Source organism: Tripterygium wilfordii, chromosome 23, assembly GCF_013401445.1.
Source record: "Tripterygium wilfordii isolate XIE 37 chromosome 23, ASM1340144v1, whole genome shotgun sequence".
Lineage (NCBI taxonomy): Eukaryota > Viridiplantae > Streptophyta > Magnoliopsida > Celastrales > Celastraceae > Tripterygium > Tripterygium wilfordii.
The window spans coordinates 2,585,191-2,603,041 of record NC_052254.1 but is presented as its reverse complement, the minus strand read 5'-3'; the positions used below and the strand labels follow the sequence as shown (position 1 = coordinate 2,603,041).

The following is a 17,851-nucleotide window of genomic DNA, read 5'->3' as shown; positions in this document are numbered from 1 at the left end:
AGATTCTACTCCTGATTAGGTTATTGTTCGATTCACTTATCCGAATATGATCAATTAAATACGTTTGAAATTTAATTAGGATTAGAATCCAAACATATATATAAATATTTTATAAACATTGTTATCCGATCCAAAACTGACTCAGAAACGGGTTTTTTTTCCACCCTAAACGGGTGGCTCGTTGGAATTTTTTGCCAGACAAGATCCGGTTCACCGGCATTGCTTCTTCTTCATTAAATATCTTCACAAGGTCACGTGCATACATGTGACAAGGCAGATACGCGCAGGCCACGTGTCACCTAGAGATTTGATGACTGTATCTGCAATGAACGTCGTTTGATCTTTCTTTTTATCTCGCTTCTCTTTCTCTCTCACTCTTTCTTCTTCGTATATCTCAGAATCTGAATTCAATGGACAAATTGGTGACAGTGGGTGGCAGTTCTTGTACGGCCATTAACACACCGTACCTATCGTTTGCGTCTTTATACCCAAACTATCCTTGCTATTCTTCATCAATTCCGTTTAAGTCATTGGCTTTGACACTGAAGAGCTCATACACTCGGTACTCTCTCGCTTCGCTTCACCGGCGACTCGGCCCGGTTGCTGCGCTCGACTCCGACGTGCCTCGCCCTCTTCACAAGGTACGTTTTCCGTTTCATATTGTAGATTTCTTCTCGAATTTCTTTACGAGATACGTACTGCATCGTTGGCGTGTGCTGCTGAGAAAATGAGGTTGAAGTGAAGCTTTAAATCGTGGAGTCATCAGGTTTATCAATTCTGGAAAACCTGAAATAACAACCTATCTAAAAGAAATTGAAAATAGACTTGACTGAATTTTGTAGATTAAAGGACCATATGGACTTGGTTTGAATTTCCGGTTGCTTAGAAATCTCAATAGAAAAGGAAGAAGATTGATTTAGAGGTTGTTTTTGTTAGAATCTCTCAACTCTTAAGAAATGCTTGGCTTCATTTATTGAAATGTTTTAGCTGAAAATTTTATATGAAACCGAGTTTCTGTGATGTTTACATCTTACTTATATTGGAAAGTATAGAATGTGACTTGTGCACTGATATTCTCTTTTTCTTTACAGAATTTGAAGGGCTCTGTTAACTTCAAGAACAGTAAGGGCTACGAACAATGGGATTCCTTGACAGCAAAATTTTCTGGAGCTGCAAATATACCATTTATGTTATTGCAATTGCCACAGATTATCCTCAATGCTCAGAATCTCTTGGCAGGAAATAAAGCTGCCCTTTTGGCAGTGCCATGGCTGGTAACAATATAATTAGATTCTGTTTAGTTTTATATCCTTAAATTTCGTCTTTTTTTTTCGGACCTAGTTTTCAGGATCATATCTAGCCATTTTTTTGTCTGCGATATAATAAATCAATAGTTGCCAAGTCTTCCCTTAATTTTAGAAGTTTCTTCCTTCCCTTGATAATAAAATCTAAACCTATCACCCACCCCAACCTCGAGGTTTGAGGCTATGGTATTTATGGAGTATAAACTTTAGTTTATTTTCATTACCTTTGTTTTCTCAATGTTGAATGAAGTCATCTCCTGGAACCTAAGTCAATGGTTGTAAATTGCAAATGCAGGGAATGTTTACTGGTTTGCTTGGGAACCTTTCATTGCTTTCATACTTTGCGAAGAAGAGAGAGATTGAAGCAGCTTTGGTGCAAACGTTGGGTGTGATATCAACTTATGTGGTGTTTGCTCAGCTTGCAATGGCAGATGCCATGCCTCTGCCTTATTTCGTGACCACTTCTGTAGTTGTGGCTTCTGGTCTTATTTTGAATTTGATGAATTACCTTGATATGCTCAATGCCAGAATCTGGCAGTTTTGGGAAGATTTTATGACTGTTGGTGGCCTATCAGTCCTCCCCCAAGTACTCTGTCTCTCCCTCTCTCACACATACACACATATTAGTTTTGAGTGAATATTTGTGACTATTTTGTTTAGTTATTGGATTGCCTTTTTATTTATTAATCTCTGTGCGTACCAATTTGAAATGCAGATTATGTGGTCAACATTTATACCATATGTACCAAGAAGTGTCATACCTGGGACAGTAGCTTTTATTGTGGCTATTTCAGCTGTTATAATGGTAGGCATTTTATAACTTGTTGCATTATTGTTCTTCAGTTGTGCATAGAGCCATAGAAGCATTGCTTTTTTTTCTCGTTACTAAACCTTGTTGCATTTATCAGGAATTTTTTTTGTCATCTTTAAATGTAAGGGGTAATTCTATCCACAATCTCCAACTCGGAAAGAAATCACCTTTTCCAGGAGGATGCTTTATAAAATTTCCTTCCATTAAAAAGAACGGTGGGCACAGCTTAGCAATAGCCTAACTTTAGAGTTGCTGGACTTGGAAAAAATATTTTATAATTATAGTTACATTGATCTATTCCAGGATGTGAACTTTGAAACGGTAAATCAAAATTTTGTTAAGCATAATGTTTTCTGGTATGACAAACAATTATAAATAGCAATTAAGTTCTTTAAGAGGATCAACTGTACAAAGTGCTCCTTTCTTCTTGCAACATTGGATCAAACCAGGCAGGTTTCTGTGCTGAGTCAGTTATAGCTTTCCTGGTGTATCTCAGCATTTGCATCATATTCATTATAGGTAGAGAGAATAGAAGAAATATAAATATTGGTTTCGCCTCGAGTTATCCTCCTAAGGAACATAATCAAACTGCCTGTATTTATACATAATTGCAAGTCCTTAACAATGTAGATCAAACTCTTTGAAACTGAAGTACCTAATCCTTTATTATTGACTTATTACTAAGGGATTGCCTGAGAAAAGTAGAAAACTGAAGGACCCTCTTGCAATTATTCCTCTCAAGAGTTTCATGTAATATCCTGACGTTCAGGTATCTTCACTCTAATTCGTGAATGGTTAGTAAATTACATAGGGTAAAACAAATGGCATGTTGCTAACATCAATGGTTTGTGTTACAAAGTCAGGCAAAATCTCATTTCATCTGGAACTTGTTTGGAATTAATTTGTTGTCTTCAAGTTGAATAATTTGAAATGGCATTGAAAAACCAACCTCAAATTGGTTTCTTCTTCTTAACCCTCAACTTCTAATATTTCCAGGCACGTATGGGCAAACTTTCAGACAAAGGTGCCAAATTTGTTGGAGCACTATCTGGATGGACGGCTACAATACTCTTTATGTGGATGCCTGTTGCACAAATGGTAATTTATTTTGATACGTGTCTAAAATTCTGCTGTATCAATGAAAATACTTTTTAGTTCCCTAATGAAGGTGTATTCTTCCTTTCCAGTGGACAAATTTTCTGAATCCTGATAACATTAGGGGGTTGTCAGCTTTCACGATGGTACTTGCTATGATTGGAAATGGGCTTATGATCCCACGTGCACTTTTCATTCGTGATTTCATGTGGTAATTTCTTTCTCCTGTCTGAACATATTCCTATACAATTATGTTTGTTGCATGTGAATGGAATGAAGGGAATTCAATTGTTGATTCTACTTCTTGTGTTAGTGGAACAAATAAGACCTGGAATTACAAAGGACATGATAAACAGCATGCTGCTACCTATCATCAGCTTACTCATGATTTTAAATTAGACAGTTCTTGATGCCTTGAATAAACTTTTTAAATAAAATACTGAACGAATCGTGGGTGCAGGTTCACTGGTTCAACGTGGGCTACTCTTTTTTATGGCTATGGGAATATTGTATGCTTGTACTCGTAAGTGCACTAATTCATGGCTTCGATCCAATATCGTTTTTGCTGTTTTAGAAGGTCAACATCTTTCACAACAAAAAACACTGTTTTCTTTGCAGTTTCAATTGTCTCAGCCGGGAATTCTTTCTAGCAGCAACGGCTGGTTTGTTGGCTTGGTTAGGTAATGCTGCATCTTATTTTAACTTTCCACCTTTTTTGGGGTATGGAATTGCACATATAGATAAACCAAAAGCTCCCCGAATATTGCCCTTTTTTATAATGGAGGTTTGGGAGAGGGAATAAGCAAGTTATAATTTTTTTTTTACCCTTCTGGCTCTGGGTTTACAAAAACGACGACCATAAAGTAAATGTGATTTGTTTCGCTGAACAACAGGAACAGCATTTTGGAGAGACTCTGTAGTCTATGGCTACAGCTCTCCTCTGACGTCTTTGAAAGCGCTGGTTGTTGGCACGTAAACTGAAGCTTCTTTGGAACGCATATGGCAGAGATGCATTCTCATATCACAATCTTGGGTGTGAAGGGGAGAGCATCCTACCTTGTTAGAAGATAGCAGCAGTGCATGATAAACACGGCTGGTTACAGTACTTTTTTTTATAAGCAGCTGTTGCAGTTTAGATCGCAACTGAGAGTTAATACTATCCAATTTACGTTTACTGTTGACATGAGTATGCCGTTAATGTAAAGGTAATAAGGATGATCATCCATCAGTATTTACCTTTGGAGTATGTTGCAAAACTGATGCTGTTCAATTTATGTAACTTGACCTAATACTTAGCACAATGTCAACTTCTTAACAGGCCAAACTGAGCAAATTTAACAACCATGGTAGAAGTACCAAATCTTAGCACAATATCAACTTCTTGGTCTACAAAACACCCCCTTGGCAAAAGATCAGACACAGCTGGAGTTCATCATAGCATACAAACAGCAACAAGCGGTACAGCCAGATACTATACCTCAGATTGGAGAAAAGAAAAGAAATACATAACTTCAACTCTGATACTATCATACTAGATGATCTGATGTACATAAACCAGGGTGCTAGGCTGATAGCTTCTAAACACGGCCATCCCACAAGCAGTCTGCTCGAGCCTTGCCAGTTTTCAACAGAAGCTCTATTTCCTTAGGTGGGCTTAAACCTAAACCTTGAGCACGCTCCCATCGTGCCATTCGAGTCATACCAAGGCATGGTCCATACACCATGTTCATGTCAAATTGCTTCAACAATTGCTCTTTCTCATCATAATCATCTATCAACCCAGAACAAAGAAAGCATAAGCAATTAAGCATTGCAAAATATACATGTACCCATGTATTAAACATGAAATTCATAGTTGAACTTACTGAAAAGAACACATGCAAACACCTAAGAAAACATTAAGAAAACTACAAACTGTGTTGTATAAACTTCATTTCCAAAATTGCCTTTGTTTCACAAATCATGATCCATTTTTTTAACTCTAGGTTTGAGAACAACAATACAAGATTCACAAGTCCCCTTCTCAGAAGATTGTCTTATTATCATATCTTCCATAAAACTCTCAAAAACTTTCAAAATCGAAAGCGATATATACAGTCACTAACCAGTGTAAGGACAACCATCTGTTTAAATCCATAAAATTCACACATAGCTATAATGCCAGAAGTGACAAAAATAATGACAAACCTTGCTCTACTTCCAAAACCGGTAATCCGCTAAAAAAAACACACCAAGATTCTTGACAAAAAAAATCAATTCTTGAGTCAGTAAAATCAATTCACAAAAAACACAACATTCCAAACAAGCACCCTAGAAAAGATTGAAGGAAAAGAAACTAATCGAACAAAGACAGAAGAGGTAGGACCTTGAAGGTCGAGAGACCCGTGGGAGATGAGGGCCGGTGGCTGCACTACATCGGAGCCGATAGCGGCAGCATGCTTTGGTGGAGACTTCTTCTTGGAGGAAGACGCTTTTGGGGTTTTCGCGATCGCTTTCTTTTGCCTGTAGAAACCCTTCATGCTGCTTTTGCTTGCCATCTCTCTCTCTTCCTCTGCACTCTTTTCAAATTTCAAATCTCGCTTGCCTTGATTTTGGGGGTCTCGTGATTCAATTTATACAACGACTTGGGGCACGATTACAAATTCACTTATTTTAGAGATGTTCTTGTAATTTTTATATTTTGGTTTCCAAACGTGGGTTTTTGAGAAGTGGAAATGTGGAATTCCAGCCCGCTAGTTCGGCCCGGCCCACGACAGATTCACACAGATAGTTTATTGGTCTGGGTTGGGCACTTGGGCTTGGGCCTACGAAACATGGACTGGGCTTTAATGGCAAGGTCTCATTGTTTTATGACCAGTATATTTTTGCTAAACCCGAGATGTCCTTAGGTGAGGTTTATTAGTAATGTTTATTATTCAAGCTGGGTCCCATCATGTTTTTTTATTAAAACAATTGAAAAGTTGACTTCAAAGCACGTGGGGCCTCATAAAAAATTTTTTTAAAAAAAGGGAATAACAATAACGCCCTCACAAGCTCCATTTCAAAGCTTGTGATTTGAGGGCGGTATCGCCCTCTTTTTTCACATGTTTGGTTGCGGGACCGTTAGTGGATTCGTTCTGTGAACAGCCTCATCAAACACACCATTTGTCTAGCAAAATTTTCTTTGGAGTCACCTCACGTGCTCGAGATTTATCATGTAAGACGGGATATAATATGGTTGTGAAATGAAATCATACGTTCCCAAGCAATGGGAGAGTCGAGGACTCTTATCGCGTTGAATAATGAGCCAAGCGATTCATACGCCAGTGTCTTGGTTAAGAGAAAATTTAGGGATTGGGGGTAAGTCTAGTGTTTTTCAATACTGGGACCTATTCACTGTACCAAAATTTTTTTAAAAAAAAATCATAAATGTATAGTATTTTTCATAACGAACACGACGATATATATTTTTTGTTTTAAAACAAAAATCAAATTTATCTTGATCCTACATCGAATCTTTTAAATTTATATCCGATGATGTAGAATTATCATATCCTTTTCATATTTAATTAGTTTTTTTTTCTAATTAGATTTTTTTTCTAATTAGATTTTTTTTCTAAACAAAAAATATATCGTTAGATTTGTCATGCAAAATCCTATACATTTACGATTTTTTCAGAACTTTTTAAGAATTTTTGGTGCACCAAAATGATGACAAGGATGTGTCCAGTGTTTTTCAGCAACGGATAAAATTTAGTCGTCATTGAAATATTGAATCACTTTGATTACCTCAAATTAGTCTCTGACACGTGCAGAGAAAAACAACACCCCGCCCCTGCATAAAACCCAGTACCAAGCTTTGACAATCAGTGCACACCAAGAATGGATATCTGGTTCATGCTCCTGATTTCAATCTCCATAGCTGCTCTTCTCAAACCTCTAATCAACCTATTAATCCCAACTAACAAACTCCCTCCTGGCCCTCGGAGAATTCCAATCATCAGTGACCTCTTATGGCTTCGCAGAACTCCAGCAGACTCCGAACCTATTCTCCGGTCACTCCACGCCAATCTCGGTCCAATAATCACTCTCAGAATCTGGTCTCGCACCTCCATCTTCGTAGCCGACCGGTATCTTGCTCACAAAGCTTTAGTCCAAAACGGCGCCGTTTTCGCAGACCGTCCACCTTGTCTCACCACAAGGAAGATCCTCACTTGCAATCAGGGCAACATCAACTCCGCTTCCTACGGCCCTAATTGGCGTCTCTTCCGGCGTAATCTGACTTCAGAGATTCTCAATCCGTCGCGCGTGAGAGCGTATTCTCACGCTCGCAAGTGGGTTTTGCAAATCCTGATTGATCGCCTTGTCTCGGATTCTAAATCTGGTGAGCCAATTCGTGTGATGGAGCATTTTAAATTCGCCATGTTTTGCTTGTTAGTGCTCATGTGTTTCGGTGACAAGGTTACTGAAGATAAGATCAAAGAAATCGAGGAGTTTCAGCGACGCGCGTTTTTGAATTCGCGTCGATCCAGTTTAATGAATTTCTGGCCTAGTGTGACTAAGATCGTGTTTCGAAAGTGGTGGGAGGAGTTCTTTCAGTTCTGTAAATACAGAGAAGACGTACTGATTCCTCTAATTAGGGCACGAAAGAATGTAAAGAAGGAGAGTTTGAGTAAATCAGAGGAGGACAAAGAAGAGTATGTGTTGTCCTATGTCGATACATTGTTCGATTTGGAGCTTCCGGAAGGGAAGAGAAAACTTGATGAAAGGGAAATGGTACCTTTGTGCTCTGAGTTCTTGAATGGAGGCACTGATACTACTTCGACGGCATTGCAATGGATTATGGCTAATTTGGTGAAGTACCCACATATACAAGAGAAACTATTCAGAGAAATTAAAGGGAATATTGTGGGAGATGGAGATGGGGTGGTCAAAGAAGATGACTTGCAGAGGATGCCATATCTAAAAGCAGTGGTCTTGGAAGGTTTACGGCGACACCCTCCCGGACATTTTGTGTTGCCTCATGCAGTTATAGAGGATGTAATGCTGGATAAATATTTGATCCCCAAGAATGGGACTGTGAATTTCATGTTAGCAGAGATGGGTTGGGATCCAAAGGTATGGGAAGATCCAATGGGATTCAAGCCGGAGAGGTTTATTGGGAGTGATGGGGAAGTGGTGTTTGATATAACAGGAAGTAAAGAGATTAAGATGATGCCATTTGGGGTTGGTAGGAGGATTTGTCCTGGATTTGGATTGGCAATGCTTCATCTGGAGTATTTTGTGGCAAATTTGGTTTTGAATTTTGAGTGGAAAGCTAGAGATGGAGATGAAGTTGATTTATCTGAGAAGCAAGAGTTTACAATTGTGATGAAGAATCCATTGCAGACCCACATTTCACCTAGGTCAAAATTAAGTTTGAATTGAATGGAAAGCTAGGGATGGAGATGAAGGTGGGTGTTTGATATAACAGGAAGAAGAAATGGATTTAAGATGATACCATTTGGTGTATTCTGTGGCCAATTTGGTTTGGAATTTTGAGTGGAAAGCTAAAGATAGAGATGAAGTTGATTTATCGGAGAAGCAAGAGTTCAAAACTGTGATGAAGAATCCATTGCAAGCCAATATCTTACCTATATCAAAATAAGGGGGTCTTGGTTCTAACAATGGAATAGTGCCTGCTGCTTTAGTTACTGTGTGTTATGTTGTACAACTACATATTGTATAGCTACAAACAATATGACTACTTACTCCTATTTGGGACTAGTTTATTTTCTCTTTTTGACATCTTCAAAAACACTCTTTAAATTCCAAAGGTTAGCTAAGCATCTTCTTGGTTACTAGTTTTTATCATCCTCACATATAAACTCATCAGTAATTGGCTTAATTTTATCAGCATAATATCATCTTCAAATCAGGATTCAAGTATGGGAAATTGGGGGTTGATGTATGATGATACACATTCCAGCCAAAATGATTTCAATGACACTGACAAATGACCAATGTTACAACATACACTTTTAACACTTACGATATGGAATCTGGCAGTAGCTTCTTCTATGGATGAAGGTGGGGAGGACCAGGCTTAAGTGTGACATGCAAGTAATGTGTCCATCAGTAATGGTTTCAGTACCATATCAGTAACAACTGTTCGCAAATCTGCGGCAAAACGATTGTTAGGAAGCATACGAAGCATCATCGAGTGTCTGACGATGGGCAACATAACATGGTCTCAAGAAGATTTGCAATTGAGACAAATGCTACATTGAACAATGATCTAGAAACATCTATCAGTGATTTCTTTTCAGGCATACATACATATACAAACACAGACTACTAAGTACTAACAGAAACTGTCAGTATAATGAGGACCAACAATTTCATCCCAACTTAAGAAGGTTAAGAAACATACCTATCATTCCAAAAGTACCCTTGAACCTTCATAGGAGAACAAGCGCATGGCATTTTTGTAACTTAATTCTGCAAGTTCTTCTTTTGATGAGTCTACCAAGGATGCAACATATTCAAGAACCTGCAAGTAGAGACCCAGTTACATTAGCAAAAGCCTGCACTTCAACCTGATTACCAGTTATAGCAACCATTAGAAAGATTACATTCACAATCTGAAACCATTTGGAAACTATCCGAACTTTAAGAATTTACAAAAGTGGGAAAAACTGTCTGCGGCTAAGATGAATTTCTTCATGCATTAAGAATTAACAAATACACAAGAAACTTACATAGTGAATGTTAGCTGGATGGTTATATTTTTCTTTCAGCTGACTCGATGCATCTTCTGAACCATGTGATGGATCATCAGAGAGAACAGTATTAGATGTAGAATTTTCTTCCTGCACATGAACCTCCTTGGGAAGGGAAGTGTCTTCATCAACACGAAACAAAGAATCAGAAGCTGATTTTGGTAACGCATCAGGTGCATCAGTCTCCAATAATATTCGTTCAGAAGGGACCTATAGAATTTTGGGAATATGAATATCAAAAATAATGATAAACCAGACTGCAAATAAACTCAGATGAACCTACTGTTTTCAGCATTTGTTTTGCTTTCCTTTCTTTCATGGACATGAGAAATCCAGAGAATGAAAAGTAAGCACCAAGTTTGGCCAACTCAGGAACCATTTCGGCAGAACCCAGGTATGAATGAAGAATGACTCCAGCAGGAAAAGGACCCATGGATCTGGAAAAATAAAAATGCAAAAGAGATAAGAAGTGCATCAAATGTTGCCTCTAGTCATAACAACTCCGTTGAGCAAGTGAACTGTGTTGAACTTAGTGCTGAAAAATATGATTCATGATTAACTCTGTTGTAGGACTGAGCAAGAAAAACTAATAATCCAGGGAAAAACACATACTCACTTCTTCAAAGTTCTCGAAAAGGTGCAGATTCTATCACATGGCTAAACCATATCACCAAGTGGTTACTTCTCTGCTTGATGCATCAAAGCATCTTCAAAGTTAATAAACACACATGGCAGAACTTTTCACCAATAATTGAGGATCAAAATAATGATGATCTTGAGTCACGGAAACCTAGAAGCTCTCAACATTTTTCAATATCTTAAATATACATTTGTTTAAGCTAGAAAGACAATTCAATAAAATAAAGCAGATAGCACCAACGAATACCAGAAACTTTAGTGACACATTAGTAAGGACAAGACATTGGCCATACGTCGAATTCTCCATAGGACATGACCGGTAACCACTCATGTCATATAGTACTCAAACCTTTTCAATAATCCTCCTAATCTCTTGCTCGGAATAAAAATCATGAATAGAGCAAGTATAGAAATCCATACTTCATTATCTCCAGAAGATCTCCAAATGCTCGGACACAATGGACAGATGCTGGTCTTTCCAGTTCTTTTGCAAGCTCAAGCTGTTTGCAGAACACTTCTACCTACAACAAAAAACTGAAAAGATAAAAAGTAGTCCTCATGCAAGTATGCAACATGAAGAGAAAAATAGTTTTAAACAAAGGACAAAATCTTGACAAATTTAAAAGGTGAGTTCAAAACTACAAAAAAAATACAGCAAGAGCAGTATATCTCAAATACTTGGGGATTTTGGTAAATGAGAACTTGAGAAGTAATGATATGACAACATCTATAAAAAGGTCAGGGGACACCAATCAACAAATTTTACCATGATAATGCCAAAACAAATATTGGCCCTAGGCGCACACACAAATGGATAATTGATAATTTTTAAGATTTTCCTTCAAGTACAACCAATTACATATCATTCAGAAATCGTGACCAGAAATAAAAAACCAATGTAATTGTGCGCATGTAAGATAGAGTACTTTAGGCTTCTTCTTGCACACATCAAGATTTAAGACTTCCCCTTTTCTTTGAAGTATTTCCTATCAATCCACCCCACCCCCAAAGGAATAAAAAAAGATTAAGTAATCAGATAGAAATTTCCTTATGAATTCTCAGCAGAAGTAAAAACAGATATATGCATATTGGAAGGAAAAAATTGCATAAGCATTAAGCAAAAAAGCAATCTGTAACCTGATCAGTGAAATCAATCTCCCTTCCCTTTGAACCTTTGTCCAAACCAATCTGGAAACATTTATAAAATATTTGCATTAGAGCTTCATGAATCATTAAGGCTTCCAAGAACCCATCATACCTTGAAAGAAACATTTATACACACCTTATACAAGTACGTGTGCGTGTGTGCGCACATACGTATGTGTGGAGAGACGGGGAAGACACGATAAAATCATGCAAAATCTTCCTTGCATTGCATCATTTAACTCAATAACTTTTCAAAGGGATCAGAAATTATTTCCATCCATTATAATAAATTAATCATAGTTCTGGACGTGAAAATAATATCAAAATTCAATTCCACCGCAGTACATAGATGAGGTAGTTCCTAATCTTCAATGTACAGAGCACTAGCATGAATGACCAATTTGATTCCAACTCTCTATCTGTTTGTGTAGTTACTCATTATGAAAGAAAACAAGTATGGAAGGACTTCACCTCTCCAACAGCAGCAGAGGGAGTAGCAAGGAGGAGCTCCTTGAGCGTATTGAACCAATTAGGAGTCCTCTCAGCAACAAACCTGCAAAAATTGAATCAAAAAATAACCTCAAACTGACAAGTAAGAACAAGAAATCAAAATAACAATTGAAATTGAAGTCAATGCTACCATGGATGGAGCCCAAAGCAGGGAATTACACTGTCATGTTGCTCACCCATCTCCTTGACCAAATTCCAATCTTTCTGCATCATCGGGAAAAAAAAAACAAAAATAGTCATAAATTGAGCCTTGAATCGAAAGAAATATAAACGAATTGAAGACCTCATGAGTTCCGTTCACGGCGAAGCGGAGTATCCCGGTGTTAAGAGCGGTGGATATGAGGAGAGGTGTCTTGTTGAGGATTCTTGGGTCTTGAAGATGACAGTGAGCATCGAACAATTTCATGGTCATCTTCTCCTACTGATTATTGACCGCTCTGTAAAGAAGAGAGAGAGATTGACGATGAAGGTGAAAGTAGCCATTTTTGCCCGAGCAGTCTCCGAAATGCGAATGCCCCACGCCCAATTGGGCGAAGCCCGGCCCATTAACCTAATACTAATCTTATGTTAGGGGCAACAAAATTGTCGGTTCGGATAATTGAATTTGTCTAACCTCGTTAAATCAAATTTAGATATATAAATTATATAATAATTTTCTTATGCGGACACTCGTAAATTAACGTAACTTGTGAATTTCTGTCTCAACTATTGGATCTATTGAACCGCTGAGATTAAAAAACTTTGGATTCCCAAATTTCAACCCATTTTTTGCCTAACCCAATTCAATCTTCATGTTCTTCCACCTCCCATTTTTCTCCATTCCCGATTTCACCTCCAAACATCGAGTTCTTCACTGGTTTTGAAAACATATTTGCACTAGTTTTGCACATTATATTGAACAGCAGATTTACACAATTATAAGAAATCCAAAAACAATAATACGAGAAATATACAAAGATCGGAAGAGGGATTAACCCCAACCTACAAATCGAAAAAATTTCAATCGAACACAATATCCAAAAATCGAAAAACAATTACAATAAATACACGATTTCAAAGGCCTGAATAGTCCATGAACCCCAATCCGTAGATCTCTTCGATGAGTCGCAGCCTTCTTTGCTAGTGCTGGGAAAGGACCTGTCTCTTCGAGGGGTCGGAGATGAGGTGACCTTCTCTGTTAGTCCCGATTCACAACCCCAACCCCAAAGAACTTTTGGGCGAAATGTTTGAGACAGAGATGCTGGAGATGATGTGGAAGAAGCCTTTTCGAATGAACTTTTGGGTTAGATTGTCTGATGATGAAGAAGCAAACCGTGTTAATTGGATTTGCAGAGATCTTGTGATGGAAAAGAAGTGAAATTTCGGAACTCAAAATTTTTTAATCTCAACCTTTCAATATATCTAACGGTTGAGATAAGAGTGCACAAGTTATATTAATTTATAGTATCCGTATAAGAGAATCCTTAATAAATTACATATTTAAAATTCTAGTCGAAACACAAATCGGGTTGTTTGGATTTTAATCCGGATAAATTAGGTTATTATCCGATTTATTCGTCCGAATTTAAACTAATTTGGATTCGGTAAATTTAGTATGTTTCAAATAATCCCAATTATGATCAAACATATAAATATTTAATAAATACGTGTTTGTTTTTGTTCCATCCGGAACTGTGTTTTTTTTTTTTTTTTCCATGGTTAAGACATGATAAAAATTGAGAAAATGTGATTGGTGAGACAGCGAGAAATGGAAGAAGGCAACGGCAAGGGATTGCATCAACAGCAACAGCAGCAGCAGCAGCAGTTACTTGTACAACAACAAGAAGCACAAAATCAACAGCAAAAGCAGCGGCAACAACAACAATTTCACCTCTTACAGCAGATCCAGAGACAAGCGCAGCAGCAACAACAACAGCATCAGCAGCAGCAAGCAGCGGCGATTTCTCGTTTCCCTTCAAACATCGATGCCCATTTGCGCCCGCCGGGCCTTCTTCAGAGACCCTTCAATCTCCAACAACAAACCACCAGCACTAGCCCTAACCCTAACCCTAACCCTAAACCTAATTCTGGTCCTGCTGTCCCCAATTCTCAGCAGCAGCAGCAACAACCACAACAGAACCCCAATTTACAGCAGCAAAATCCGCAACAAGGGCAACCACAGCAGCAGCAGCAGCAACAACAACAACAGCAGCAGAAAACGATTCGGTCATGCAGCCCAGTGGAGCTTCAGATGGCATACCAAGACGCATGGCGGGTATGCCATCCAGACTTCAAGCGCCCCTTCTCTTCCCTCGAAGATGCTTGCGAGAGGTTTGTTAATTTTGTTTTGGTCTTCATTACATATAACGAAGATGCTTGCTTCTGTTTGGTTGATGTAGAATTTCGGGAAAATTTTAGTTTCTTGATTTCTACATGGCTTTATGAATTTCTTTATGCTATATTTTGTTTCTTATTGCGCTTTCTATAATGGAACCTTTGTCGGTGCACCCTGCAATACATTAGCAGTTGAAAGCATAATAGGATTCATTGTGGGGCGCATTGAAGGTTTAGTCTTTTCTTTGGTACTAGATTGATATGTCTGCTGTGATGCTTCACTAACATCTTTTGGTCTATGGTGGATTGGCTTAAGTGACATGATCTAAGAATGGCGGGTTGGGTTAGGTGTCTAATTAATGTGGGAATAATTGGTGTCCTAGTTTAGTACTATTTGATATATATATAAAACAGAAGGAACTGATGTGGTGTTATGCCATATGGCACCTAGGTGGAGGTAAATTAGCTGTTGTTAGTTGACTTATTTTTTCCAGTTACTCCCCAATATATCATATGTGTTTGTGCTAGAGCTGTGGGAATTGACGAGATTTCAAACTCGTAGGATACAGATTCAGTTAAGAGCTAAACTGAAGAATTGGATGTTCAATTTGTGGGTTATGGTGTAAAACTTATTGGGTAGCCAGATTTCTTTCTAGAGAGGATTCTCATCCGTTGCCTTGTTATTTTGTATGTTATGCATTGCCGTATGTTGGAGTAGTCAGTAGTTCCACATCATAAAAATAAGTTTGTTTAAATTCTTTGGAGTTGCCACGACCTCAAAAAGGAAAAATGCAAATAAAGAAACCACCTTGTATGAGGTTTGTAATACTAAAAAAAGATACTAACTAAAAGTGGAGTTATTTAGGGCCACAGGGCTTTATTTTTCTTGTAAGAGTTGACTGGACTCTATTGCAATCCAAATAATTTCTGTATATATTCATGTGGTCAACTCCAGAATGTTTGGTACAAAGCTTTGATGATGATGATCATGATCTTAAACACTTTCTAGTCAACTGTATCAACTATCTTGTTTCAGTCTTTTCTTTTCTTTTTCTGGTTTCTGTATATATTTTTTTTTGAATGGAAAAGGTTTTATTCAAGCACCAAGGGGGTGCAACCCAAACAAATTACAAGGGGTTTCTGTAGATATTCATTTTATGTTGTTAATTCATCTCTGTGAACAAGGAAAATCTACACTAATTCATGAATTTCATGTCTATGGTTTGTCACCATAGTATTGATTAATCACATGGAATCAGGAGTGTATTAAATGCACTTTTGTGGTTTATTTGTTCACTGTATCTGCATGAAAGATGGGTACATTGCAAAGAATGCTTCTTCTTCCTTCTCTTATTAATTACTATTTCAGTTAAATGATTTGACCGCCGTATAATGGAGTAATCTTTTATACTGCTTGCATCTTTATGTCTCAAAATGTTCTTTTCACACTCTTTCTTTTATTCTCTTTACCTTAAAATTATGCAGGTTACTACCTTATCATGTTGTAGCAGACTACGAAGCAGAGGAGGATGACAGAATCCTTGATTCTGACACAACAGGACAGATGCTATCTCGTTCCCAGCAGTGGGATAACAACATTGCGGTCAAAGTGGCAGAATTCACAGCCACGTTTGAGAAACAGGCCTTTGCTTTCAACATTATAAACAAAAAGCGAGCAGTTGGGGAATTTCGAGCTGAGGAGAGATTAATGGTTGAGCAGGCTCTTCTCCAAGACGAGAGACGAGCAATGGCAGAATTGAAAGCACAAATAGAATCAAGAGAGAAAGCTGGTCGCGAGGCTCAGTTGCGAATGGCAGCCATGGTACAGGCAGAACAAGCTCGAGCTGAGTCACAGGCACATGCTGAAATGATGACTCGGGCACCAATTAGACCAGGTGTGCTTGGTTCGCGAGGCAACAATCTGCAGATTGGTCATGATAAAGCAGAGCAGGAACAGGGTGTTAACCCAGAAGAGATGATGAATGGATGGGGAAATAGCAGTCAGAGGGATGAGAAAGAACCATCTGAAGATTTTTTGAATGATGAAGAAAATGAAAACGGAGATCAGGCACGCAGGAGTGGTTTGAACACTAGATGAACCTTGTGGAGTTGCCGGATTAAAGCCTTGATGACAAAGCTGCAATTTCCATTGGGATAGCAAGTGTAGCAAGAAAAGCATAAAGAGGTGTAAATGAAGCCATGTTCTCATTGAGTTAAATATTGTTAGTTATGAATCATCCATTGCACCAAGCATTCTAAAACAGTTGCTTTGAAATTCCATCTGTTCTTCCTTTTTCTTCTTTTAAAGATTCGCTTGAAACTATTAATGATTCTCTCTTCATCTTCTCAGACAGCTTTAACAGTGTCTTCTTTCATGACGAAAACCTAGGTTGCAACTTACAGGCCACAGTATGGAAGCAAGTAATGTAACAAATTTCATCATATGAGAGACTTGAAAACTAGGGCTCGGCATCGGGCCGGGCCGGCCCGACTTTTTTGGGCCCAAGTGTATGGAAGCAAGTAATGTAACAAATTCCATCATATGAGAGACTTGAAAACTAGGGCTCAGCATCGGGCCTGACCGGCCCGACTTTTTTGGGCCCGGGCCCGGTTTAGTTCTTCGAGCCTCGGGTAGGGCCAAACTGAGAACATGAGGCCCAGGCCCGGCCCGGGCTCCCACGACCCGTCACTATTCATCCTCTTTGAGAATTATAAAATTAACTTATTCATCATAGAATTCGAACTTGGGACTTTTAAATAGGAGAGTAATGAACATTAAGTTATTCATCATAGGATTCGAACTTGGAACTTTTAAATAGGAGAGTAATGAACTGACCACCAAGCCAAAGCTACTTTCATGTTATATTTGTCAACTAATTAAATTATTATCTTTACATACCACCTGTTATATTTTTAACACAATTAAATAATTTTAGTTTTACTTAATGAGTATTGATTTTAAATTTTATAATATACACATCTATAGTTTTAAATGGTTTAATTTTATACTTATTTTATTAAATCTTAGGGTCTTAAGATTTTATCAACATTTATGAGTAAATGGTCATATTATGGCTTTAGGGTTAATGCTTAGGTTTAGGGTTTAGGTCCTTTAGGATTTAAGATCTTTAGGTTTAGGGCATTTAGGGTTTAGGGCATTTAGGGTTAAGGGTTTAGGGTTTAGGGCCTTTAGGGTTTAGGGGTTTAGGGGTTTAGGGCTTTGGGGTTTAGAGTTTAGAGCCTTTAGGGTTTTGGAGATTAAATCCGCACTGGTCGGGTCGGATCGGATCGGA

The 17,851-nt window shown here is 38.1% G+C and overlaps 5 protein-coding genes across 7 annotated transcripts; 3 read left to right on the top strand and 2 right to left on the bottom strand.

The window, feature by feature from the left end:
- Positions 1-341: 341 nt before the first annotated feature.
- On the top strand, positions 342-4,733 carry LOC119993809 (maltose excess protein 1, chloroplastic-like). Of its 2 annotated transcripts, XR_005466572.1 has the most exons (10): positions 342-641; positions 1,092-1,274; positions 1,600-1,890; positions 2,020-2,109; positions 3,112-3,213; positions 3,303-3,421; positions 3,671-3,733; positions 3,829-3,890; positions 4,104-4,415; positions 4,529-4,733. XR_005466572.1 is itself a non-coding variant. In XM_038841081.1 (9 exons), the coding sequence occupies exons 1-9, from the start codon at positions 411-413 to the stop codon at positions 4,184-4,186; spliced, it is 1,224 nt and encodes a 407-aa protein (XP_038697009.1). In that variant the 5' UTR covers positions 342-410; the 3' UTR covers positions 4,187-4,466. The 2 variants fall into 2 exon arrangements, 1 of the variants encoding a protein (XP_038697009.1); XM_038841081.1 differs by lacking the exon at positions 4,529-4,733 and having other exon boundaries at positions 4,104-4,466.
- LOC119993812 (DNA polymerase delta subunit 4) lies at positions 4,558-5,809 on the bottom strand. Of its 2 annotated transcripts, XM_038841084.1 has the most exons (3): positions 5,576-5,809; positions 5,398-5,448; positions 4,558-4,981 (listed from the first exon to the last, which is right to left on the bottom strand). In XM_038841084.1, the coding sequence occupies exons 1-3, from the start codon at positions 5,745-5,747 to the stop codon at positions 4,788-4,790; spliced, it is 417 nt and encodes a 138-aa protein (XP_038697012.1). In that variant the 5' UTR covers positions 5,748-5,809; the 3' UTR covers positions 4,558-4,787. The 2 variants fall into 2 exon arrangements, with proteins under 2 accessions (XP_038697012.1, XP_038697013.1); XM_038841085.1 differs by lacking the exon at positions 5,398-5,448 and having other exon boundaries at positions 5,576-5,806.
- A 1,173-nt stretch (positions 5,810-6,982) lies between these two features.
- On the top strand, positions 6,983-8,970 carry LOC119993808 (cytochrome P450 89A2-like). The gene has a single exon (XM_038841080.1). The coding sequence runs from the start codon at positions 7,072-7,074 to the stop codon at positions 8,614-8,616; it is 1,545 nt and encodes a 514-aa protein (XP_038697008.1). The 5' UTR covers positions 6,983-7,071; the 3' UTR covers positions 8,617-8,970.
- Positions 8,971-9,062: 92 nt separating this feature from the next.
- LOC119993811 (uncharacterized metal-dependent hydrolase YabD) lies at positions 9,063-12,773 on the bottom strand. The gene is made up of 9 exons (XM_038841083.1): positions 12,529-12,773; positions 12,376-12,449; positions 12,207-12,288; positions 11,727-11,777; positions 11,010-11,110; positions 10,234-10,387; positions 9,930-10,160; positions 9,602-9,721; positions 9,063-9,348 (listed from the first exon to the last, which is right to left on the bottom strand). Exons 1-8 carry the CDS (start codon positions 12,655-12,657, stop codon positions 9,605-9,607), a joined length of 939 nt encoding a protein of 312 aa, XP_038697011.1. The 5' UTR covers positions 12,658-12,773; the 3' UTR covers positions 9,063-9,348; positions 9,602-9,604.
- A 1,155-nt stretch (positions 12,774-13,928) lies between these two features.
- LOC119993810 (putative mediator of RNA polymerase II transcription subunit 26) lies at positions 13,929-16,899 on the top strand. Its single transcript, XM_038841082.1, has 2 exons — positions 13,929-14,555; positions 16,044-16,899. Exons 1-2 carry the CDS (start codon positions 13,993-13,995, stop codon positions 16,654-16,656), a joined length of 1,176 nt encoding a protein of 391 aa, XP_038697010.1. The 5' UTR covers positions 13,929-13,992; the 3' UTR covers positions 16,657-16,899.
- The last annotated feature ends 952 nt before the right edge of the window (positions 16,900-17,851 follow it).

Excerpts from the sequence above, each read along its gene's own strand:
- LOC119993809 (XM_038841081.1), top strand. The coding sequence starts at position 411 with ATGGACAAATTGGTGACAGTGGGTGGCAGTTCTTGTACGGCCATTAAC. Across the intron at positions 642-1,091 it reads TGCCTCGCCCTCTTCACAAG|AATTTGAAGGGCTCTGTTAA; the intron begins GTACGTTTTCCG and ends TTTTCTTTACAG. Across the intron at positions 3,891-4,103 it reads TGGTTTGTTGGCTTGGTTAG|GAACAGCATTTTGGAGAGAC; the intron begins GTAATGCTGCAT and ends GCTGAACAACAG.
- LOC119993812 (XM_038841084.1), bottom strand. The coding sequence starts at position 5,747 with ATGGCAAGCAAAAGCAGCATGAAGGGTTTCTACAGGCAAAAGAAAGCG. Across the intron at positions 5,449-5,575 it reads CGGGTCTCTCGACCTTCAAG|AATCTTGGTGTGTTTTTTTT; the intron begins GTCCTACCTCTT and ends TTTTTTGTCAAG. Across the intron at positions 4,982-5,397 it reads GGTTTTGGAAGTAGAGCAAG|ATGATTATGATGAGAAAGAG; the intron begins GTTTGTCATTAT and ends CTGGGTTGATAG.
- LOC119993808 (XM_038841080.1), top strand. The coding sequence starts at position 7,072 with ATGGATATCTGGTTCATGCTCCTGATTTCAATCTCCATAGCTGCTCTT.
- LOC119993811 (XM_038841083.1), bottom strand. The coding sequence starts at position 12,657 with ATGACCATGAAATTGTTCGATGCTCACTGTCATCTTCAAGACCCAAGA. Across the intron at positions 10,161-10,233 it reads CAAAACAAATGCTGAAAACA|GTCCCTTCTGAACGAATATT; the intron begins GTAGGTTCATCT and ends AAAATTCTATAG. Across the intron at positions 9,722-9,929 it reads ATCCAGCTAACATTCACTAT|GTTCTTGAATATGTTGCATC; the intron begins GTAAGTTTCTTG and ends CTCTACTTGCAG.
- LOC119993810 (XM_038841082.1), top strand. The coding sequence starts at position 13,993 with ATGGAAGAAGGCAACGGCAAGGGATTGCATCAACAGCAACAGCAGCAG. Across the intron at positions 14,556-16,043 it reads CTCGAAGATGCTTGCGAGAG|GTTACTACCTTATCATGTTG; the intron begins GTTTGTTAATTT and ends AAAATTATGCAG.